General features: G+C 41.2%; 2 protein-coding genes across 3 annotated transcripts in view; one reads left to right on the top strand and one right to left on the bottom strand.

The window, feature by feature from the left end:
- The window catches only part of LOC113020221 (C-reactive protein-like), a 438825-nt gene that overhangs the window by 348410 nt on the left and 64064 nt on the right, over nt 1–26351 (top strand). The window lies entirely within an intron of this gene.
- slc38a12 (solute carrier family 38 member 12) overlaps nt 1–26351 on the bottom strand; it is a 75913-nt gene that overhangs the window by 33543 nt on the left and 16019 nt on the right. For both annotated transcript variants that reach the window (XM_026163992.2, XM_026163993.2), the window contains exons 7-8: nt 20551–20650; nt 18255–18351 (exon numbers count right to left, since the gene is read on the bottom strand). In XM_026163992.2, the coding sequence (XP_026019777.1) occupies nt 18255–18351; nt 20551–20650 (197 nt within the window). The remainder of the gene's footprint in view (nt 1–18254; nt 18352–20550; nt 20651–26351) is intronic.

Raw genomic sequence — 26351 nt, 5'->3', positions numbered from 1 at the left:
ATCTAAACATAAATATTATTTTAAAAAAGCAACGTTGTGCTAATTCCTTATTCTGTGTGTTCATATTTGTGTTTTGTTAGAGAGGATTTTTTTTTTTAAAAGTGCTTTTTTACTGAAAGCAGAAGCCTCTCCATTTGTCTCATGTGACTGTCTCCATCAGCCCCGGATGCTCCTTTCACCCCTCTGAGTCTTTGGGCCACCATTTGGCTTCATATATTTAACTAGACATTCTGCACCAACACAGAGAGTATTGTTGAATATCGAAATATATCATTGTGTCTTTCTCTGAACGCGTTTTACAAAAGCAGGCTTCAGGAAGTCAGTGAACAGACCTCTGTCAGGGGAAGTAGGAATGTGTCTGCTATGATTAATGAACCTAGAACATCGAATATTGTGTATCAATAAGATTACAGTGAAGAAAGGAACTACTTAACACATCTATGCTCCTCAGTAAAGGTCTTTTTTAATGCTGCTTTGCTTAGACTGTGTTACTTTGTGTTGGAGAACATGTTGTCCGCTTATGCTAATCGAGGCCTTGCCTCAAGAAGGAGCGACTTGGCCGAGGTTAGATTTGGAGTCACGTCTTCAAAATCACTCAAACAGGAACATGAAAAACGAGGAAACATTATTTTGATGTTCTTAAAAATCCCACAAGCAACTCCAGATTTCCAGATATCCGTCAGAATCCAGGAGTCAGTTCATGCATGATGTAGAGGGGATTTACAGCCTCAGACTGCTGGTTAGAGACACGCCCTGGAGACCGCCGTGCATATACAATTAAAGACAGGACGACAAGGCGGCGGAGAAGTGAGGACAGAGACAAGGAGAATGGCTGATGGCGTTTCCTGCGACAGCACTGCAGAGCGGGTCATTATATTTTAAAGAGTACGTGAATATGCAGCTCAAGATAAAGTTCAGGAGCAAAAACAAACAGTGCCTGGTTTGGGATGTGATTCTGACCGTGGAGAGAGGGTAACGCCGTCTCAAGTTTGGATGATATCGCCCAACAAAAAAGTGGGAAGATTAACTATGTGGCATTCAAGTTCAGACCGCAGAGCCAACCTGATGGAACACTGTAGAGCAGAGACACCTTTATTTCACTGCAGTGCTCCTAAATCACACAGATCTCATCACTGTCAAACAACGACTGTTGCAATATGCAAGCGCAGTAAACGAGCTGGCTGGACCGTTTGTGGCAGAACTCGTGTGTAAAAGTTAATCACACATCGGTCATCTGCAGAGTGATTTAGAAGGTGATTAGGATGTTCCACTTCCACGATTTCAATAACAACAAAAGGTCTTTCGACAGACAGCGTTTACCTTCGGGTAATGGGGTCACATTTTCCTTGCATTCCACTTACAAACTTATAATGAAAACTAAACAAAGACAAAAACAAACGCTCCCATTAACACGGAGCATCTCTGAGGCTGTACGTCAGAAAGTGATTATAGCAGTTCCCCAACATTACACATCTGGCCAATCACCAAGTAGTAAATGTTAGATTGTTGGTTTCAATTAGAAAAAAATCATAACATCAGTTATGACATTAGAAAAATGTAGAAGGAGAGAGTTACGGGTGTTGCACAACCATCCAGCAAGCACTTCTATTGGAATATGCTGCCATCTTTGGCCTTATTATTACTGTAGAGCCAAAGACATGTTTCTTAAATGCCTCCAATCATCATAAAGATGGCTTAAATTGCTCAGAAGTGTCAACTGAGTACAGAGATAAAAACCATAAAACGGAGCCATCTGAAAACAGAATCAATCTACAAGCAGAATAAATCAGAACAAACAACAGCAACGGGAAACAGAAAACAAACACTTTCCAGCAGTAAAACGAACATGAATGAAGAATAATTAGTGTAGAAAGTTTTTAGCCTTCAAGACTTCACACAGTTTTATCATCAGTAGTGCTTGTTCCAGTCTACAACCTCTGTGATCTCTGCTTATGCTACAGGCACAGAAAACAGTGGTTTGAGATTGCAGTACAAATCAATGTGACTATATGCAGTGTACTCAATCTTACTGCCTTTGAAACAGGTGCTTTAACCAGGTCTGCAACCACTTGCAGCCTGTCTTAAGTCCATAAAGATGTCAATAAAACAGCAGCACGATGAAGTCAGTCTGCTGTGAGTCAATCTGGCAATTAAAATGCACCCTGTTTGTCATCAGTCTGTTCAGAGTCAAGCCAGGACCATCATCATGATTTTTTGGAGATAGGGTTCCTGCTGTGTGATCAAAATAGGGCTGCCACGATACTAGTCACGATTACGTCGACGACTGATTTAATAGTCGACGCCTCGTTTGAAGCTTTGTAAGATCCCAAAGACGCAGGAATAAGTAGCAGGATTTAAGAGTGTAAAAACGGACTGAAACAGAAGATGGCAGCACTGCATGTACAAGGATGCCAGCTGCCGTTAAACCCCGAAGAAGAAGCAGCTGTGTCCCAGAATTCATAGCGCAGCCCAGCTCAGTTTCCAACAATGGCGGCAGCTAGTTAGTTTTAATATTACTCTTATTATTCTTTCTGGGTCACAAAATAAACGTTTAACATATTTTCAGGCGAGAATGTAGCTGTGTAAACCTCAAATATCTGCTCAGTTTATCAAGACACCACATATTTTCCAAAGCGCTCCAACGTTTTCGGAGACGTCTGTTACCCACTAGCTCGATAGCGAGCCGGGGGCTAGGCTAACTAGCACCGTGAGAACACCGGACTCCTGGCAAATCGTTTTCAAACCCATCGCCGTCTTTCGCTACTCAGGTTAAACATGATATATGAGTCACTTAGATAACTTAAAAATGTTATTGTTTGGCTTTTTTCAGTATTTTATTTGTTCCTGAGTAAATCGGTTTGGCTGAGATTAAAGTTATAGTTTTTACACAGCTGAATAAACATCAAGCAGACAGCTGATTATCAGAAGTGTGAGATGCTCCAGAATTTACTCCGGTGTCCTGTTATATTTTAGATAGCAAGGAGTTTATTAAACTTCACCGAAACAATCTGCAAATTTCATTAAAATTTAATAAACTATCATCAATTCAATTCAATTTTATTTATATAGCGCCAAATCACAACAAAAGTCGCCTCAAGGCGCTTCATAGATACAGAGAAAAACCCAACAATCATATGACCCCCTATGAGCAATCTTGTCTTTATTTTTAGTTAGCACAGACCTTAAACACTTAAAGCTGTAAGCTAATGATAGTTATATAAGAGCAGATGCTGCTGGTGCAATAAGCTGTACGTTTTACGTCCAATGGATGATGATCTGATTAGTCGACTAATCGCAAAAATAATCGGTGACTAGTCGACTATCAAAATAATCGTTTGTGGCAGCCCCAGATCAAAATGTGGTCACTACAAATACTTGCAATCATTTGGTTAATGAGGAAAAAATGAAATGCAATTACCAGATAACCCCAACCAAGAACAGCAAAGTGATGGAGTTGGTGCATGTCCCAGAGCAGGACAAACTTATTTATATTTGTTTTTTGTGAAAATTTGATCAGTTCACTTGTTCTAAACCCAGTTATTTAAATGCTAAGATTTAAGGTATGAGTCAAGCAGGTAAAAAGACTAGAATTGCTGCTGAAATATAACACAAAGGACGCCAGCAAGATGAGTTTCTTCTGGAAAAACTGTGTTGGGGAGTCATCTTTGCACTTTAGGAGTGCTTTCTTCTGGATTATTTTTGGAGGCAACGAGTTGGTTTACTTGACAAAATATTTCAGTTACCCAAGACACAGTTTCTGCCCATCCGTGGGATGATGAGAAGTGGCGAGGAGCAGAAAAAAAATAAAAATAAAAGATGCATTTACAGCAAATACTTTGTAATATTGCTAGTTTAAAAAAATCCTCCACTCTCAGTATATGGAAGTCAGCAGTTACAGGAAAACACACAACGGACAAGATAACTTTTCAGCTGAGTGTGGAAAATATGCAATTCAAAGAGTGATGTTATCCTGGTTAGAAGTGATGAGAGAGATCGAGCTCGTCATAGATGGGAAACTTTCACGTCGTATCGATTTACAAGATTGGGCGAGTTAATGGTGAAAGAACAGATAACTGTGTCTGTGCAAGTCAGCGTTTGGTTATGATGCCGATACGATTCTTGGTGTGTGAGATCGAATTTTTCTGGTGCAGGATTTGAGTTTTTATTCGTTTGTTTTCTCTCTTTGCTTTTTGTGCAGTAGAGCTCAAGGAGAAAATGGAGGTTATTGGAATATGTCTCTGATATTTTAATAGTCTGCTCTCAGCATTGTCATTTCCAACCATCAATCCACGAGAGGAAGGAAGCAGAGCAGAGACACAAGGAGACGACACTGAATGGGCTTCATCCAAAGTTTAAATTAGGCAAAGGTTTTAATTCTTCTAGAAAAAGCTTCAAACTTTTAATCACTCCTCATTAATGCGATGGGGAAAAAGCTCAGAAAAGCAACAGCAAGTGTAAATAATTTTATAATCTCGCTGGCACCACTTTCCTTTATGAACACTCATCTGTCATTACAGAAATATTAACATTTCACACATCAGGCAGTGTTGGAAATAACTCTGAGGAATAATTGCTCTTTTGTCCCATAATACTCCTTTCTACCGTCAAACCTGTTTGTATTCAAAAACATCAGGTCATTCAGTGTGAAAGAAAAGAAAATTACAGTAAAGAGTGACGTGTGTGCATTTGCTACAGACTTTTACGGCTTTGAAGAAGTTGCTGTTTTGGAGACATTTTCCTAATTAAAACCTACAAAATGCAAAACGGCCTCACAAGAAAGACGCCGTTAAACACCTACCAAGGTAAAAATAACAAGCAGCAGGGCACAGTGAAGATTTATGATGGGCTTGAGACATATCTGGGGGGACATGAGAAATGATTATTTGCTGCTGGTTTATTAGGACGATGACCATTTCACTCCTGCCATCACGAGTATTGGAAAAATGAGAGCAAAGAGAAGGATTCAGAAGCAGGGATAAAACAAGTTGCCTCCAATATGATAGACAGATGAAAACAATCAGAATAAATGAAAAAAATAAAGCCTTACGTGGATTTTTCTTAATTGAAAAAGACAATTGCTCAATGTTTTATTTAGTGAAGGGCATTATGGGTCAGTGGACAGCATTTAAACAGATGCTAGAGAGATGCACCGTGACCCAACTACCCAATCAATTCAGGACACTGGAATGAACTGCAGTCTTCAGTACACGAGCGCCCAAAAGAAGCAGCAGGACACGTAATGAGCTCAAGGTTATACCGGGTCTCAGTGTAGACAGCTATTGTTAACCTGTCTGCATTTTAATTGCAGCCAAGTACTCCTGTATGTTTGATGTAAATCACATTCATTTGCCTTCAGATCCCTCTGAAACGTCCTTGTACCAGATAACCGGCTTTGCACTCTTCGCATTCTGCATGTTGATTTCCTTCCACTTCACATGGAATACAGCTCGATGAAGCAGTAAGAGAAAAAACAAAGTATATACAGAGGTTCTCATGTGATGTCACGCACACTTTGCCCAACAATACAGCTCCTATGTATATTCCTGACTGGCTGGCAATGGTTGCTGGAAGTTGGTGGGTAAAAACTTTGCTAGACCAAAGAAAAAAAAAAAAGGCCTACTGATCGCTTTGGGTGCAACTAGATTCCCTCAGTTGCCTGTAGTTGTTTTTCTAGCTTTGTGATAGTAAAACTTGAAGTTATGATGCAAACCAGAGAAGGACAAGGTTCACCTTCAAAGTAAACGTTGTCCCTCGGCGCTGAAGCAAACACGCGAACAGGTTCTTTTTCTACAGCTCAGAGGGAAGTTGGGCAATGTTTGTAGAGAAGTCAGTTTTTACTATTCAAACTGCAACTAGCTATATGGTAGCAACCAAAGCAATCACAAGTTCCAACATTTTCCCCGAGCAACCAGAGACGCCCATCAACCTCCACCAACCACTGGCAACCAGCTGGGGAATACTCATTTGTCTCTTAACAACTGATGGTTGTGGACGAGTCTCTAGGTCTGTGCAACTTTATTTAATTCACTTCACTTCAGTGAAATTTTATTTCCATTGTGCCAAAGTACTTGCTTTAATGCTCTATATATCAGAGGATAAAGACCCTACGATAAAACAGGACCAAAAAAACAAAATCTGACGACCTATCAGCAAACACTTGGTGACAGCGGCAAGGAGAAACAGTTTTAACAGGAAGAAACCTCAAGCAGAACCATGTTCAAGAAGTGGCAGCTATCTACTGTGACCTGCTGAGGGTACTTGATTGTGCATTGTTACCAAGACTGTAATAGTTTCAAAATGGTTAGTGGTCACATGATTAACATCACACGGTTAGTGGTCATGTGCCTATAAAAGCTCAGAAGAAACAATTGCACCACATGGGGACATCATATATGACTAATTTTTTCCTTTTATGCATTTATTTTCCATCCATCTGCAAATATTCACCATTTACTGCTCTAATAAGAAACAAGAATCAAACTGCAACATTTTGTTGAACCACTTGATATTGTTGTGATTTTACGACACATTCCATCCTTGCTTAAACCTAAACTTGTGACTTTTTTGCATTTACTGAAACAAATGATGCTGATTCTGGGAGGACAGTCTCATCAGGTGCCCCACCCTCACAATGCCCTTGAACATGCTACTGCTTAATAAAGGCATGATGCATGAGTGTACAGTACATTATCTCTCCTAAACAACTCCCTATTATTAATCATTCTGTTTATCAGCCTACACGAAAATGGCCTGAATAACTATCTGAACCTAATTTTTAAAACTTTAAAAAGGTCCATCAGTTATTCCTCAGTGACCTCTACGTCTCCTTGATAACTGCTCCCTCCTCTCCAGTCTCCACCATTTAAACAGCACCATGCTTTCCCCCCTCCCCGCTCTGATACGGCTTCCTGCTGTTGCATGGAGTGGACTCCCCCCCGTGGATCGTAGCTCCAACACTTCATCCCGCTGCGATAATCCCCATTAAACCATCTGCACTGTCGTTTCCCCGCTGCTCCGGCCCTGACTGGGATAGCCACTGCCATTACATACAGCATATATCTGCACTGTACAAATCAAACATGACTGCTTCAGTCATGTGCAGCAGATCAGCAGGATGGAAACTGCTCTTAAATACTAGGCTCCAATATAGAAATGACATGAGCTGTCAAACTTCAAGGATAAGGAAAAATGAGCTCAGACACTGTAAAAAACATCCGCTTTTCATCAAGTTCAAGTACACACTATGTGTCATTTAGAGGTTTATGTAGGGTGAGTTCACAGGGATCAGAACCAGCCCACTGAAAAATGTAAACAAGAGCTAAAACTGGGAACTGGGAGCTTCTAAACTCTAAGCTTTGCAGACTTCTTACAAAGCCTCCATCTCACACAGAGTAAATAAGCAATAGATGAACAAATAAAATGAATATTCACAGTTAGTCTTCCACTGAATAACAGAGGTTTTTGATTTTTTTATTGCACGTTCACCGTTAAATTATTTAAAACATTTTTGGTGAATTCATAGAAAATATCCTCTCTCTTTTTTTAATCACAGGAGAAAGTGTGAGTAATACTTTTTCTGTAATTTTAGGGATTTATTTCTCAGAGGAGGCACGCCGACGGCTTGCTTTGATTTACTACAGCACCATTTTCTGTAATGGCATTAAACTGAATTAATGTGGAAAAACTGAGACGCATGATTTTTCTTAAGACATTTCAGGGTGTTCATCATCACTTTGTTAAAGTGAACTTTTTAAAAAATACATTTAAAACTTCTTTATGCTAAAAGAAAAAGGTAATTTCAGTGGTCTGGCCCACATTAGATCAAACTGAGGTGTTTAAAACGAGCTGCTTTTAATGCAGCATTCGACTTCATGTAAAACTTGTTTTCAGTGTCGGGATAATTAACTGCCGCTAAAACAGTTCAACAGAGCAAAGAAAACCAACAGTCAGATGATTACACAAGCTTTAAACAAACCAACAAACTGTGGCACACAAATGTTTTTAGAAGAGAACAAATGCATAAAAGCTAAAAACATCCCCCAAACCGTGCACAACAATCTGTCTACAGAACTGCAGCCCAATAATAAACTGACGACAACTAATGTCTGAATGAAGTGATTTAGATTGTCAGGATCGCATGAGCCTGTTTACACGCACTCAGTTATCCCACTACTTTTTCACATCCTGCTGTTTTGCCAGACGTACCGAATAAACGTATAAAAAGTACACAGGTCCAAATTTCGTTTTAATTAAAGTCAAACCTTTGCTCACCACTTTGAAGGACAACCACAAAGAATGGTATACAGAACTGTGTAGAAAAACCTCAGGTCTGCAGAGACTCCAGGCTGCTCTAATGGTTTTCTGCATGACTTTATCAGGATCTCACATTATCACAGATCTGGACTTTGGATCATTGCAGAAACTTCATTCTTTTCTTTTTCAATAATTCAGTGGGAGGTTTGCTGCTGTGCTTGGGATCATTGTCCTATTGATGACCCAGGTTGGGCCGAGATTTAACGTTAACATTTCACTGTAGAATACTTTGGAGTTCATCAATGGGCACAAGGTGCCCAAACCACCATCCCTCCACAATCATGTTGACAGTCGGTTTGAGATGTTTGCGCTGATATGGTGTATTTGGTTTTCTCCAAACACAGTGCTGTGCACAATGGACAAACATCTCCTCTTTTGTCTAATGTTCAAAAGACATCGTTTCAGACGTTTTTTGGTTAGCTGCAAACATTAGGTGTGCTGCTATATTCTTTGTAGAGAGCCACTCAAGCCATCTTTGGTATTCATTTCATCTGAACAAGCCCTAAAAAGAACAGTCAGTGATGACTGTCAGCCTCCCTCTGTTTTTATTACCACTGTTTAGGGCTGTTCGATATAACGATATATATCGGATGACGATATAAAAACCTCTGTCGTTTCATTTTACGCTATCGTTTGTTTCGTGGTGTCGCAAAATAAACTGTTTACGGCAATATTTGTTCATGGTTTTGATGTCACTGTAGTGGCTGTATTAATTTCTTAAAGTTCTCTCTTTCTCTTATATGTAATATAACCACACTATGGATGGACAACCACCTGTTTTTATGCGTTGTCGTTAGCAACAACGACGGTAACACCATCGCGTGTCCGCTTGTTTATGTTCCACATAAACCTTTCACAATAAAGCTCAAGATCCTGTTGAGGCTTTTCAAAATAAACTGCATACTCTTTTGCGTGATTCAGAGTATTTACGGATGAGAATTAAAAAAAGAGCCTCCGGGTGCTAAAAAATAAACCTTAGACTCAAACGTTAGAACAGGCTTTTCCCCGCAGCACGCCGTGTAATAAATACAAAGAAAACGGCGCCGTTACAACTTATGTCTACAGATGTATCGTTTCATGCATCGGTTAAAACACTCGACTCAGGTACATGACGCGCAGCTGGTAACACTTCCTGCAAGTCGAGCTGCCCGAGATTCACAGAATTTACAGAAAATGTTACATTTTTGTGATTTATATCGTTATCGGGACGATAGATGTCTGATATCGGGATATGAGATTTTGGTCATATCGCACAGCCCTACTTGGATGTTAAACTTCACTGTTACACCTGGTAGAGCAGAATGCTGATCATTTTATTACAGATGAAAGAATTTAGACAGTTTGTAACTCTCAGTGATGGCGCAGTGTTCGTTTGACCCGGAAGCAGCTAATGACGTCATACTTCCAGACCGGATAGTCAGGTGTCCCCCACTGCATAGAGTCCTTTAGTGCATCAGAGAGCAACAGGGAAAAGAATGAAACTTTTTTTGGGTTTTTTTTTAATGACGTTATTCCAAGTTATTCCCACACATAAGATACTGTTGTTGGTTATATTTGTTTCCAGTAGTTTGTTGGCATTGTCACCATTTTCTGTAGTTTGTACTACCAAAACCAACCAGTTTTTCCTTTGATTAACAGCATTATTATTTAATTTCAGATTTGTGCTTTGAACAATTATGAAAACAAGATCACTGGAATAAAACCAATTTAGCTTTTTTCACTACACTTCTTGCTACAGTGCATTTCCACCTCTCCGTGAAAGCTCACACTCATTCACAGTTCAGTGCAGCTCGATTAGATTGAGATTACTAATAGAGAGCCTGTCATTAACTGTATCTATGCAGACAAAGTAAAACTCACCAAGTTTGAATATGAAGAATATAATTTCTCTAAAAGCAATAATTAAGAGTCATATGATAAACCAGTGCTGTCCTTTATTTCACTTGAAGTGGATTCACAATTAATTCTAAATAAAATAGAGACGGGTGTGGGGCAGCTGACTTTATTTTTTTGTGAATAATTGCGTGATAGAAAAAGCAGCCACGGCTTCAAGGCAGGATGAAGGAAACATCTTGTTTCAGAGAGAAGATGAACTGAGGGGCTAGACCAAGGCCATGTATAAGAGAGGGATTATTTTGAAGTGTGAATCATGCAAAGCTCTCTAGTAAAAGTTACGCATAAATGGCTTGTTTCAGGCCGTAACAGGCTAAAGTACTGCAGTAACAACAAGGTGCGCGGCCTTCAAGGGGAACAGCACTCAAGGTCACTGAAACTCCTCTTAGAATAAATCTTTATTAGTCAGTTAATTAATCAATCAGGTCTGTATTGAGGAAAGTGGCAGGTTGGGTCATTTCTGAAGCTGTGGGGGACAGGCGAGTTAAAATTAACTTTATTTCAACACATGAAACTGTGCGTGGCTTAATAGTCACGCAGTGTAATTGAAATATCTGCATGACGATAAGCCGTGAACAATGCAGCGCAAGCATAAACTGCCTCTGAGCTCATATACGGCATCGATTTTCCATCACTTCCCACATACTGGGAGAACAATAAATCAGCCATTTAAAATGTACTGGCCGTCCAGCAGGGTGGGGTGTACCAACCACTGCTTGGCTAGTCAGTGTGACACAGACCCTGTGGTGAAATTCAAAAAGAAAACTTATCTGGGGACAATCAAGGACAGAGAAGTTTAATCGAGGTCTCGGGAATCTCTGCTGGAGCTCAAGCAAAAAGCCAGAAACACCCGGCTCTTTCACGGCCGCTTAATCTTTTCAATCAAAGCTGTGTAAAGGGCCAGGATCAACACTGTGATCAACTCTGTTATGCAATGGCCTCTATCGTCTCCCCTTCACACCCTGGAGCCAACAAATACTGCCAGGAAGGGGAAAAAGAAAATAACGCATTCAGCCATCCATTTATCCATTTGGGTGGTGAACATGAGAATCAATCAGCAGGAGAGCAGATCTCAGTCAACAGATCTTTGTAAGAGCTTTCAGAAGTTGAAGATCACGTCACACCCACAGCTGACAGTGCTGATGCACGAAGCCGATGCTGATTAAAGATGTGACCTGATGAATTATCAACCCGGCTGCTTTTAGGCCTTATTATTGTGAAGTAATTATTCTGTCTCTTTGTGAATTCTTCATTAAAATGAGAGGTTAATGCACAATAAAATATTCACATCACACTTAAGTGGCTTGTGGCTGAGTGAAACTAAATATGACAATGCAAGATCACAGGCAGCGTGCGGCTAATTTAACTCGGTGCACTCGACAAACATCACCCATCATCTCCCTGTGGGGAGAAGAGGCGTCGGTGTCAAGCCTGTCACTCTGTTTGGGTGACTGACAGATGGTTGGAGAGCAGGCCTAAGGTGAGGCGCTAAAAACAAACCATAGGGCCTGAAACTCCAGGGGGGAAGAAAGAAAGGAACTCTGAATCAAACAGGTTAAATTCTGACCCGTTTGATCACAAATGCTGCCAAAGCTCAAAAACCCGGATCAAAACAGGTGTCATCCTTAATGTTTTTCTCATCCCTGCTCATCTCTACAGCGCTGCTGCTAAAGGTCTAATCATCTGCACGGGGACAGCTGCTGTCAAACCTAAAAATAACCCACAATCTGTTGTCCGCTGCGAACAAAGCACCCCGAGTGCTGCAGACTGTCCGTCTGGGGGAAAAAATCTGCCAAAACTGCTCAACAGATTCACACATAAAAATCTAACAATGCAGCGCCGGGCAGACGAGACGCGGCCAAACAAACCGAACAAAGTGAAGTGACGTTAGAAGCCCAGCTGCTAAACTGGTCTCAAAGATAAGATGGAGTAAAGTCTATTAATCAAACGGTAAAATTACACATCCAATATTCAGATTCCTGTTTAAGGTAATCTGAATATTACTTAATGTAACTCCCTTTTAAATAATTCAAATGTCTTTATTCTCCTGACATGGCATTATAATAACCTTCGACTTTGTGTTCATCGACAACGAGCGTCCCACTGCTGATGTGCTAACAATGGAAGCCTTAAAACGTGGACACGGTTTAGTAGTCTAGAAGGGTGTTAACAAACACACATGTCAGAAAGCATTGTCCTTTTAGCAGACAATGTTTGTCAAATTTCCAGGAGGGACATGATTAGAAATGCGTATATCAGAGGGACAGCTCAGGCAGGGATGGACAGTGCAGAGGGAGAGCTGATATATTGGGCAAAGGATGGTGAAGCTGGAGCTGCCAGGCATGGATGTGGTGGAGGAAGAAAAGCAGGTGGTTGGTGTGACAGAAGATGACAGAGATAGGGTGAGATGGAGGCCGATGATAGGCTGTGGCAAGCAGCCAAAAAAAAGAAAAAAATGAAGATTTGTTAAACTTGAGTTTAAATCCAAAATCAAAACGAGCACACTTATAACTGTGCAAAGCACTCATTACATTCTCAGGTTAAATGTGACCATGAAAGGAGAATAAACACATTATAAATGTTATTTAACAGAAAGTACCTTGGAGTTAGTTGGTTTTGTTTTCATGCATTACCTGCAAAGAGCAAAATAATATGAATCTCGTAAATGCAGCTCCTGAAGCACTCTTTATCCTCAAAGCTGTTTATGCTGCTTTAAGTACATGATGACCATTTTATCCTGTTTCTGTCTAATCCTGTATATATCGTGCAGTGGAATAAAAGATCAGAACTGTTGTTTTTTCCCCAATATTCCTTTGTTACAGTTATTATAAGTAATTTCAAATAATGTGTAACGCTTCAGACAGAAACACGTAATGGTACCTTACAACAAAGAAATAATTATACTGTAATTATATTATAAGTAACTTTAAGTAATACATAATTTTTTATGTATTGCAAAACTTAAGGTATTATACAGGAAAGAAGAAATAATTAATTTTTAAGTAAATGTGAAAACAAAAGTAAACTATGAAAATTATATAAGTAATTTAAGTAGTGCTTAAACTCCTGGTAACTTTGCAGAAAAACAAACAATGTTTCTCCATCTTACACTGTACGTAGATATAATACTGGAAAATATTGTTGAATTATGATTGAAATTCCATTTATTTACGAGGCAGTTACGCTCTTAGTCAGAGGTTGTATAATAAAGTCCTACCAGCTTTTCTATCATCCGTTTTCTAAGATGTCAGTGGGACCAGTATCAATATCACTTCAGCCAATCAGGAGACGGTTAGCTTCGCGGTAGAGTAACGGGACCTAAAACGGCTCGTTTCACTCAGCGGATCAGCTGCAGGGCCTGTGGTATTAAGAATTTTTTAAAAAGAAATGCTTTGAGCGGTGAATCGTACAAAGCCACTCAAGCTCCAAAGGTACAAATGTGGCAGTGGAAATGAGCAGAACAGGGCTCCTTTAAGAGTGTGAGACGAGAACGTCCTTGAAGCTGGTCTGGCTTTAGTTAAGTATTATCTTTAAAACATCAAGGTTACAGAAAGATTCATTTAAATGCACAACTTTGGTATTTTAAGGTGTGTCGTTTGATGCCAGTTTCAATTTAAGAGAATATCTGTCCTCTAAAAAAGTAGATTAAAAAAAAGTGTGACCCATTAGGGTGGATGTGTGCAGGCGGATTGGAAATGCTTTTTAAAAAACATACAGCTGGAAGAGGATATTTCTACCGATGAATAAAGGTGAGACATGTATATTTATCATAAAGCTCGGCCTTTCAGATAGCAATTTTGAGCATGGCTTCCTGGGCGACCTGTCCTAAACTTTGCAACTGAGTGAAAGTGGTGGGTCCCAGAAATAAACTCCCAGTTCAACACAATGGAAGAAGAAGGGCAACTGAGCTCCCAATGCAACACTGAAAAAGACTTCTGGTTCTGTGTGGGGCTGGCTTTGATGGTCCCCTGCAGGCAAAAGAAGAGCTGATAAGAAAGAGTCAATTATTTAGAGTCATCAGTCTGGGTAGTAACTTTAGGCTAGAGCCTCTGACCCCACACAGACCCCAGTGAAGACGCAGGCCAGCCACTGTGAGCCGACCACAGGAGTGTTTTATCCCCCCTAACAGAATTATGACTTATTGAAGATATGAAAGAAAGATCTGATGGACAAAAATACTGTTAAAATTATATTCCTAATAAAAAACAAATAAAAATGTAACAAATTATTACTTGTCAGCTGTAAGCTGATTATGATAAAGATCATATTATTTCTAGTTATTAACACAGTGAAAAATCGAACGCGAGGGGTGTAAGTTTGACTCATTTAGATCGGTGTAATGAACAATAATTACATTTGTGTCATTACATAGATTTATATACAGTTCTCTGTTCCTCTTCATTTCTTCAAAGTGCAACTCTTTGCTATATAAGACTTATTCACATAATCCCATGCATGCCTGCACGCACACACGCACGCGGCATTGGCAGATATAATTATGTGAAACTTTATTGCCACTTCAAATTAAATTTTGATAGAAATAAACGTTAAAAGTTAAATCTACTCTTTCGCTGTAAGAACCCTGATGTCAGTTCAAAGCACTGTAACCGATTTTGTCTTCATCGGGCGGTGACCTCGAGCTCGCACTGAGATGGTTTGCAGCCAGGTGTGAAGTGGCTTGGATTGTGAATTAGCACCTCTGAGTTTGAAGCTACGGGTCTGGAAAAGAGCGGCGGGCCCGCTCAGGGTTGGGTATGAAGTGCTGCCCCAGGTGGAAGAGTCCTTGTCACAGGTGAGGTGAGAGCAGAGCGGGAGACTGACAGATGCAGCATCTGCAGTCATTGTCTACAGTGGTGTGGACGCTGTAACGTCCTACTTCGGTAAAGAGACACCTGAGCATGAAAGTGAATGTGTTAAGTATTAATTAATCTATGTCTCTACCCTCAACAATGGCCACAAGCTGTGTGCAGTGACCAAATTATAGGTTGGCGGATAAAATGTGGCAGAAACGGGCTCCCTCTGAAGGTTGGCTGGGCTCAGTCTTAGAGATAAGAGGAGCTCAGGATAAAGCTGCCACTCCTACAAAAGAGCCAAGTGGACGGCTTTTGGTATCTGAGGATGAAACCTCCTGAACACCACCTAGCTGAGCACTTTCCAACTGCGGCGGGACCTCGACGTACACAGCACTGCTGGAGAGATTGTATCTCTCAGCTGGCTTGGAAACAACTGCTTGCACGGTTAGTTTGGTTTAGTTTGGTTTGGTGGTTGGACAGCATGTTTCACGCCTTTCCTAAACAATACTCCATTGTTGCAAGTTTGAAATACGTCCACAGACAGCACGGTTTTCTTTTCAAGCATTTCAAAGGAACGGACAAAACCGCAGAGTAGCTGTTATTAGTTAATGAGAGTCTCATATATTTATATACATATTTCTGTTATTACTTAGCCATAAAAATCTTTTTTTCTTGTCTCACATAATCATGATTGATTCTAACGAAACTGTTAAATTAGTCTGCAAAACTGCAACTGTAAACGAAAAGTCCGGAGATCACAAGTCAGCATTATTTAAATTAGTTTTATATAACAAGAAGCTTCACCCCAAAGGAGACAAAGGAGAGAAAAGTTCATTTATTGGGAAATTATTTTGTCTGCTCATTCTGTTAAATATAAGCAAGGACTGGACGAAGAGCGAGAGAGAGAGGAGAGAGGCGAGGCTCCAAAATTATTCATGAGAAGATCAGCACATCGATCACTGTCTCAGTGCAAAGTTAAAGCTCGAGTGGAAATCACAGTTAAGACTTCAAGGACACAAAACACTTCCTGTGGGCAGCCGAGGTGGGGGTGTGCAGGGTGTCGGGGGAAGTTTGAGTGAAGAAGAGAACAGAAAATGTTGTTAAGATCAGAGTCTGACAGAAATGGAGGCTGGGCACATTACGCCTTGTTCTTATGGGAGATAAAAATATCCATGCAGGGTGTACGAACATGGGCTGCTTGGGCCAAAAGAATATTTTTATCTGGTGCCCAGTGAAGTCATCACTGTGGAATACTGTTCCCTGGAAAACATGCTGTACTTGCACTGCTGAACAAACCGTTTCTATTCAAACCTCTTGTACTGTCTTTGCTTTTTATGCTGGAAACAACAAAGTCCACAAACTCTCACTGACACCTGTTTTTCCTCGCATGTGGTTCCCACATTTAACTACTGTCATGCTGTTTGTAAATGCGACTTGACTGAGACACATCGAGCTGAACAGAACCTGAGGGGACCATGAACTAAGGGGTTAGCAGGAAATTTGGGGCTTGTTAGTATCTCAAATGTCCAGAGCTGCAGTTTTAACTCCACAGGAAATACAAAATTGTCACATATTATTGTAATAAAGAGTTAATGAATAAACAAAGTTGGGTAGGAAATGCAAACTATATGCAACACATTGCATGTGATGCAGAAAATCCATAAATATATTTTTATGTTTACTGATAAAAAGCTGCAGCAATTAGAAAATGGATCAGTTAATCTTTAGACTATTTTCCAAGAATATTCAATCCATAAAATTAATTTCGCTTTGATCTGGCCACAAATTGATTTCCACATCTCCTTCATTAGGGTATGAAACAGACCTGAACGCACTCACTAGCCTGTCCTGTGTAAATAAATGAGACACAAACCAGCCCTGAGAAAGTCCTGAGTGGTAAAATAATACATATTAATCCATGAATTCAGAAGAGTGCTGGTTTTCTGCAAACGTTGTTCTCTTGATTTGCTCTGGGTCTCTTTTTTTTATGACTGAAACAAGCGGCATGCATTTTGTGCAAAGGAAGAGTCAAGTATCTGCTTTTTATGTTACAGCCTGAAGCAGAAAGCCTGACCACAGGACAGCTGCCTCCTTCATCAAAGACCCACCTCCAACATGGACTGTTCACACTTCTACCCTCGTGTGGAGGTATGAAAGTGTGAAATCTAAGATCTGCAGACTAAAGAACTCTTTCTTCCTGCTGCCATTAAACAGAAGTTAATCTTGGCCTACTTTCATCTGCTACTGTCTGCATTTCTCACTTTGCACACTCACAGCTGTCTACTGCACATACAGCTGATCAAGTACTCCAAACTGCATAAATATCCACAATATGCACATAACTCACGGGAGGTCAGATTCTTTCATTTTATTTCTATAGTTCTATTTTTTGCACATATGTGATTTTATAACCGTTTTTAATTATAATTTATTCTATTTATCTGTTTTATATGTGGATTTTGCTGTTTGCCATCTGTTGTGGACATCAGTGGAAGAATTGCACAATTGTACAGGGACTGGTAACTGGTAAATGGACTGGTTCTTATATAGCGCTTTTCTACTCTTCTGAGCACTCAAAGCGCTTTACACAACTTGTGCATTCACCCATTCACACCAGCACATTTTTCCTAGGTGCTTTCTAACTGACATTCACACACATTCATACTCCGATGGACGCATCGGAGAGCAATTTGAGCTACAGCCACCCAGGGAAATGACAATAACACTTTGAAACCAAATTGAAAAGCCTGGTTAGGTTGAACCAACACAGCAAGATGTATTCTGTTGTTGCCAACTTTCTCAATTAGATTTTTAAAAACATGTTTAATATTTGCAAAAACCGCACAGGAGACACACAGAGAAATGTGAAAACTGTCCACTTCTGTGCACATTTCAGCCAGAAGACAAACCAAAAGAACAAAGTACTGCATGTCCACTGATCCAGAGGATACTTTCAGCTGCTATGAATACAGGCGTGGCTTTAAACTGTCACACCTTTTTGGTGTGTCCCGAACAAAAAACCCTATAAATGAATCTTTAGTTGGTAGCTTGCACTGGTTAGTTGGATGTTGGAGGGATTTGTCAGAGCAGCTACAGTCTGCCAGCTCTCCACAGTTTGGCCTTGGTCCTAACATTTTGAGGTCAACTGACTGTGGCTGCAGAACTGGGCTAAGTTCCACTTCCTGAGGCTTGAAAAGTGACCGTTAGCTGGAAACTGATAAAAGTAGGTTAAAAAATGAATAAATAAACACTTACCAGAAACACCCGGTACGCATCTTTCCTCGTGACAGAGCCCCAGCACGGATCTGTGTCGTTGTACTTGACACTTCCAGCGCTGCAGGAGTGGTTTCCACTGCAGGCAATCACAAAAAAAGAGCTTCATGTTAAACCCCGTCACCTGTCGGCTGTGTGAAACAAACAAACTGTCACCGCAGCTCTAACTCTGACGCACAAACTTTTATCAAAGGTTTAATTTAAAATGTCTGTGTTTACACAGACGAAGATTTCCACTGAAGGAAAAGCTTTAGAGCGTATCGCTTAAGAGCGATCACTAAGCCTGTCATTGTTGCGTAACATAGCAAGCGTTAGGAAAATCATCTAGTTCTGTCAGTGTTACTCGGAGGTCTCCAGTTTGTGCCTTCAGGCGAGGCAAACTGCCTCTGAAGTCTCAGTTACAGCTCACATTTGTTCTAGCTGGAAGGTTAGCAAGGTTGGCACCAGAGTGAGGAGAATTTAATACAATGAGACAGCATCAGCATGCCAAACCCCTGGACAGGATGGAGAGGTCAGTTTTGTCATAACACCAATTAGAAGAGGGAAGGACACGTTAAATACGAGGGGGGGCATCCCTTATATGGTCACGAGGAGAAGCCATGAACTTAAAGCGAGAAAGATGGGAGAAAGAACGACTTTTTCAGACAGATGAACGGAGGCACGGCACCAAGGCCCAGTTTAAGAGAAACAAGGAACATTTTGAACAGGAAATCATGCAAAGCTACCCTAGCAGAGTCAAAGAACAAAGACATGGAGCTGAAAATGAGAACCACAGGTCCCCTTTAAGCACATGTAGCATGTTTTTCCTTCTGCTTCTATTTTGGCTTGTGTTTTAAAGCCACCACACCTGTTTCCTCTACAGTGGCCCTTTTTTGCCCCTCTCCAAAAGCCTGAATGTTTACCAAGGGTTGGATTGTTCCCCCATTAACAGCTGAGAATAGACTGCTCTCAGACAGCTCGGTTTTACACTGCTGCTGCTGCCATGTTGGTTTATTTCACTGAAATAAATCAGTTAATAAAGGACTGTGCATTATAGCTTCCTTAAAACTCCTTTGAAACTGCCTGAAACTATTAAAAACATCCCTGTCAGAAACTGTCACAATCCACAAATAATAAAAAAAACCACTGAAGGCAGAATGACTATTTCTGTGATCTGGGCTCTGAAGGGCTCAGTCCACTATAACTATATATGAAATACCTCATTTTCACCCAGACACTCGCAATAAAAACCTTTCTGGAAGCAAATCAACACGACTCAGTCGCCAGCAGCACCGGTATGAGGTGAGCAGGCCTAAAAGTGAGAGCGAGGCTTTATTGTCTTAATCTCGGGTTCAGCAGGTCACAACAGGACTAAAGAGAAAGGACAGAGGAGCCAATGAGAAGACGGGCATGCTTCATTGTGCCAAAAGTAAAAGCACAAAGGTTATGAATACTTTTCATGAAGAATATCACAAGTAATCCCCAATTTTCAGATTCGTATTTTTAAGCTTGGACTCTACTTGAGCAGCTTTGCCACTTTAGCCCCACCCCCTTTAAGGCTGCACCTCCTATTAGCCAACTTTGTGATTGGCTGCCCCTCAAAGAAATGTTCTGAGTGCCAGGTGGGCGGGGTTTCTGCACTCAAAGTGGAACAAACGGTTTTTACAAAATAATGTTTAATGAAGGCGTAATTTCAGCAAAATAGCTAAATATTTATTACACTACTACACTACTGTCCAAATTAATTTGAGTAAATAAATGAATACAGTTTCAATAATACAATATTAAACTGAGTATTTTTGTTACAAAGTCAATACCCATAAAAGAACTGAGACTAATACTTATCAATAGTCCCGATAAGATTCTACAGCAGCACCCGTTTCCAAACAATAGGAACAAATTAGAAGTGAAGTTAAACCACAACAGAAATTTCCACGTGTTCACAAAAACAGGAGGCTGCTCCCAGGAAAATGCTTTGGAGCGCCTCACTTCATGTCTCAAAGCAAAATGGGGCTTGCAGCAGAGAGGGGCCTTGTTGCTTAATGTTAATTAATTCTGTACAACTTCACAAGCACCTCCTATGAACTGGCTCTATGAAGTCCAGCGAGTAGAAGCTCCTGAGTATTTATGAGTCTGACCGGAATGAAATCACTAAAGTGAGAAGAGATTACCTGTACATACACTGACCTCTATGGTTGGAAACATTAGTCTCTATATTAATCATGGCTAAGGACAAGCAGAGTAGGTCTACTTCTAATATAATCTCGTTATTTCGAAATAAATCCAAAAATAATCCTACCAGGCAACTTCCATCAGCGATATCGGCACAGCTGCTGCGTAGATGGCCAGGTCTCCATAAAGATAGACTATGATGCAGATGTAGAACATATTGACGCCAACTGAAAGACAAAAACAAAGACATTAATATATTAATGAGTCAGGGATGCATTGTACTCAGTGCTGAGAAAAGCTACGGACGTTAGGCATGACCAAATTCTGACAAATGGTTTGGTCAACCCAATCAAAGGACCTTATCTTGGTCTCGTCTTGTAGTCTCAGACAAATGCTCAGAATGAAATGAGGATTAATTCAAATTTGATCCTTCAATCTGGGTCCAGAGCCTCACTACAAGACATCCGTCCAGGTCCAAGTTTGAGTCAGGGGGCAGTGGTTTAAACAGAGTGTCAAGACCTCCCCCCTACCCAACTTCTCTAGCTCTACCAGGAGACACTAAGGCAAGGGTGGGAAACTCCAGGCCTCAAAGACCGTTGTCCTGCAGGTTTAAGATCTCACCAAGAGTCACACCTGAATCAAATAATTAGTTCATTACCAGGCCTCTGCAGAACTTCAACACATGCTGAGGAGGTCATTTAGCCATTTAAATCAGCTGCATTGGATCAAGGGCATGTCTAAAAAGATCTCATCTCCTGGGTCTGCACCGGGGCCTCCCCCAGCAAGAACACCTCACCTAGGAAGAACCCAGCAGGCATCATGGTCAACTGACTCCTCGAAACTCTGAGCTGCTCCTAAAGGACCGAGCTCCTCACCCTCTCGCTAAGATGAGACATCCTTCAAAGGAAGCTCAGTTCCACCTCTTGTATCAGCATCTCATTCTTCCCCTAACCAAAGTGGATGGAGACTGACCTGTAAATCAACAACTCTGCTTTCATGGTCAGCTCTCCTTTCACAACAACAGACCAGTATGACATCCATGCACTGTGGAAACTGCCATAAATATACAGTCTACATGATGGGATATTTATGTTTGAGGACAGGAGTCTTTTTCAGAGTTTCACATAGAAGGTAGTGCGTTGATGGACGGTTGGTTTCCAGGCTCGGTGAGGTGTTTAAGGACAACTTGGATCCAAACTGAGTGCAGATGGCAACTCCACCATCAGGGATTAACAGGCAGGTGGCAGACACGGGGACAGAGCCATCACAGTCTGGTGTGGGTCACTCCTGTGTGTACGTACCACTCCCCATTAAAGCTTATAATTTGGCAATTACGTTTGTGTGACGCAGACAATCTTTACAGATCACCAAAGCACGGCTGGTTTCTCCACGTGAATAAAAACAAAGTAACACGAGATCAATAAGTGACAAGGAGACGCATTTTTCATTTTTAGCGTCCGTCTCAACATTTCATCATGAAATATGAGCGACGGACCACGAGTGTGAAACTTTGCCATCTCTATTAAAATGTACTCTCATCTACACCTCTGCTCATTACATCCCTCCATCCCTTTTCTGGGACAGCGGCCTGCACGGCATAGGCACGTCTTACTGGTTCAATGAAATATATTAATAGCGTTAATTAAAAAAACTAATCGGGGAATTTTCCTCAGCAGCCTTTACTCTTTACAAGTTCTTTAACCATCTGTCCTCCTCTCGCCATGCAGCCAAGATCGAGAGCTTTCACCAGCAGACACATCAACACGGTGCCCCACACATCCATCATCCTCTTGAATTCTTAGAAGGGGTTTCGACCGTCCAACCGGACCCCTCAGCTAATTCATTACTGCCAAGGAAATTAGAGCATACAGTCGATTAAAAAGAAATAAAAGTTGACAGATTTACGGCTTTAAGGGCTACACTGCTTCTTTTATGGCTGAGGGTGCCCATCAAACAGTTAAATTAAGCAGTGACAGAAGTTGAAAACACGAGGAAGTGGCAGCCTAATAAACAACCATTCATCTCGTTGTAATTAAAGCTGTCAGCTGACTCACAACAGTCAGAATGCAACATTAGAGTCTGGAGCCCTAAAAGAGTAATCCGAGTCTAATTTAGCCCAGACTCTATTAGAGTGTGCTGGTTATTATCATTATAAGAAAATGAAACAATTAATCATGTGGTCAATACAGTGTCAAAATGGAACATACCCATTACATTTTAACAGCATATGTACTACATATGTCATGGTGAACGGCTCGTTCTGTTAAGAACAAAGACGCAGACCCATGAAACATAAACAGGACTACAAAGGCCTGCACAAAGAACACCCTTACTGCAATTAAAAGGGGAGCAGCAGCCAGGTGCTGCTATCAAATGCACTTCATTAATTAATCACCAGTAAATGTGAGAACCTCTATAAAAGCTGTAGTTTTGGCAGCCAAAGATCTGACCGTGCAAAAAACCCAAGAACTGCATCTCAGAGTTCACAGGCCTCAGTTAGCACGTTAAAGGTCAAAGTTCATGAAAGCACAATTAGAAAAGTCTGCACCTCTGGAACAATGTCCTTTAAAGAGATGAGACCGAATTGGAGACAACTGACGATAATGCACAGCACCACAATCAGAGGAAACCAAACACAGAACATCAATAACAACACCTCATACAAAGGTGATGGTTAGAGCACCTTGCAGCCACTGAGTCGCCCATAAACTCTTCAAGTGTTAAAGCTTGGTCCAAACTGGATCATAAAACAGGACAATGATCTCAAGCGCAAATCTACAGCAGAAAAGCTGAAAAAGAATAAAAGGTGCAGTCTTCCAAAATCCAGACCTCAACCTGAGCTCCACAAAGCTGCAAACCTCTATGACCTGAAGCAGCGCTGTAAAGAAGAAGGATGTGACAGACTGATGAAGTCATATAGAAAACTGTTACTTCAAATCATTGCTGCTAAATGTGGTTCGGCATGCTGCTGGAATATGGTGTGAGCTTAGACGTTAACCTGCTTGCTTTGTCTGCACTGAGTCTGGCTTTCACACCAAGGTCACTGCGCCTTCATATTCTAATACTACAGAAAGTACAGGTGCAGGAATTAAATGGCAGATATTTCCACACAGTCCCAAGTTCAGAGTCTGCTGCAAACTAACGAAGCACTGTGGTCAGCACCTCGCATTACGATGGCCTAAAAATGTCCGGGTTCAGACTGGACAGCCATTAATAATTTGATCATGGATGAGACTTATCATTGAGAAACAGGTAGCAGGGTATTCTGCTGCTGCAGTCGGTAAATGATAGAAAGGCGAGCGCTCCACATGACCACGGGCGTGCAGGCCTTCGCTGCACCGCAACTAATTTTTCCCAATTACTCCGAGCCGCAGGCACGCGGGCTACAAAATGGGCCTTCGTGTAGGAGCTGAGGACTCCGTGTAGCTGTGAAACACCGCCGCCATCCATCAGCACATTTCCTCTGACTGACAGCAGACATGAAAACCTGCCCGGGAGGAACTGAGAGAACAGCACAAAGACCACATTTAGTTAAGACTACAAGGAGACTTTGGAGGGATTTAATACCATTTAAGTCCTAAAAGGAATGGGATAATATTTTATTCGTACTCTAGTACTAAGCCACCTGTGGCCTGCTCTTTAAGGTGAAGCAGTTTGGTTTTGTGATGCCTGAAAATGAGCTGTCATCTTATGGAAAACCTCTGAAATAAAAGGAAGAAAGAGAATATTAACTTTTATTCGGACCTCAGTAGTCGCCTTCTCCTCAGATTCCAGTTCTATCAAAGGGAAATTCTGATGAACACAAACTACAAACAGTCGCTAATCAAACCGATTGACGGCTTGACATATTTATCATGTAGAAAAACTGAGACGTGCTGCTGAAATTGCATTTTTGTATCTTATATTAGTATACTTCAGGGATGAATGTGTAGTTACCCGTCTTTACACTCACAGAAAGAGGAGTTTCACTCGTCCAGCTGTATGTGGCCATCGATGTGAAATGAGTTTGACATCCCAGCGCTAAACAATCACTAATCTCTCAGATTAACATCTGGAGAATATCTCCCTTCTAAGTCGGAGCAGAAGTTAGTCAGTTGCTGTGTCATTCTCGTGTAACCAGCGACACAATAACAAAAACAGTAACTGCGATAATGAGTCCGTGTACATCAATGGATCCTAAATGCTTAAATGCATTTAAAATGGCACAAAATACAAAAGAAATGCTCTCACTAACAACATGCACATTGATTATTATGTTTTGCAATAAAGTAAAACGTGATGCAAAAAAAGTTTTACTTATAAATTTTTTTGTCCAAACACAAAGAGACAAAATTCCCGAGAAGCTTCATTGTTTGGTCATTTCACCTGCATCAACACAACGCCAGAAACGCTGACTCTCACCTCGAGGTGGTTTTCTAAATGATTGCCTACTAGGATATTCTGCAGTAACAGAAGTCGTAAAGTCCAGGAATTACATTAAACACTTGGCTTTCCATCAATCTGATTCCACGAGTCAGTCTTTCGCTCTTGCACCGATGGACGGTAGTTTGTCCGTTTCACAGATTGCAACAGCAGCGAGAGGGCTGAACAGCATCAGATCACGGGAGGAGACAGCTGAATGACAATGAAGACAACAAGACAGGAAGTGCTGGCACTAGCTAGTTAGAAAATAAAAGTATTGCCTACTTGTGAATCTGCGTGGAAGGGGACTGCTTTATCACATGGATGAAAGCACTGCAAGTTACAAAGACAAAAGCATTCAGTAGTACAAGGGGGGATACAACAGAAGTAAAGCCTTCAAGGAGGAGACTGAACTTGTGATCACAACAAAACTTTGAAATTAAATTATCCTAAAACTGCTACAGGAAACAGGTGTTTGTGACTTATAGAAAAAGATCAGGAGCCATGCTGGAGCAAACGTGTCCCTTCATCTTCCCAGTGGCTCGGGCCCTGCTGGTTTTCATTTTGCCAGAGCTCTGCATGCACAAGTATGACATTTAAGTAAAAGTCACTCAAGTATTAAAAATGGATGTGCCCATGTTTGGCTCTCATTAAAGACAGAGGTCTGTGTTACGACAGATATATCAGTATTCATGTCCACGGCCCTCCATATGTCAGGGGAAGGACGGCTTGCGTTGAAGAAACAAGTGTTCTGTTTGCAGAGCCGTGGACAAACGGCAAATCATATCAAAAGTATGAAACGCCGGGACGAGACGCTGATGCGAGGATGGCACTCCCGCTCGCCTCCCTCTCTCTCTGCCTTTGTGACTTTAGCCAAAGTCGTCTCCTAATCAACTTTCAAATCGTCAATGTGAAGGTTATAGTAGCACCTTTCCACAGAGGTGCAGATAAACCTGCCTCCATCAACATTCCTGTCAGTGGCTGCAGGTCAGGCTGATACGATATCCATGGCCTTATTCCAAGCCTGCTTTACCGCTGCTGCCACCGTCACGTCAATTTCAGCCCAGGAGGAAGTCGAATGCCCTCTAAGAGTGCCTATTCAACAGCAGGAGAGATGCTTTTTAATTGCCTGCTACGGCGCGGGACAGGAAGACAGTGTGCAATCACGCCTGCAGGTCTTTGAAGAATTGAGGGCGGTGATAAAACTGTTTTAAAGTCCTGTAACTTTAGCACAGCGTGAAGGCGTTTGTTTGCACCCATTCTTGTTAATAACGCATGAAGAGTGCTGAATGCGCCTGTCAGTAAAGACTGCAGTCTGCCCTCAGCTCATTTTGTTTTACTCGGCTTTCCAAGAAAAGACAACTGCCGGCTGTCACATGTCAACATCTGTCTCCTCACGCCCATAATCCCTCACAACTTAGGGTTGGGGGTTTTTGGACTTGGTTTGGATTAAGTTGTCGCCTCTACAAAGAAACAAAACTGCTCAGCCCACACATTTCCATACAGACTATAAATAGTCCCTGATAG

This window comes from Astatotilapia calliptera, chromosome 4 (assembly GCF_964374335.1).
Source record: "Astatotilapia calliptera chromosome 4, fAstCal68.1, whole genome shotgun sequence".
Taxonomy (NCBI): Eukaryota; Metazoa; Chordata; class Actinopteri; order Cichliformes; family Cichlidae; genus Astatotilapia; species Astatotilapia calliptera.
The sequence above is the reverse complement of the archived record's forward strand: the minus strand, read 5'-3'. Positions and strand labels throughout refer to the sequence as shown.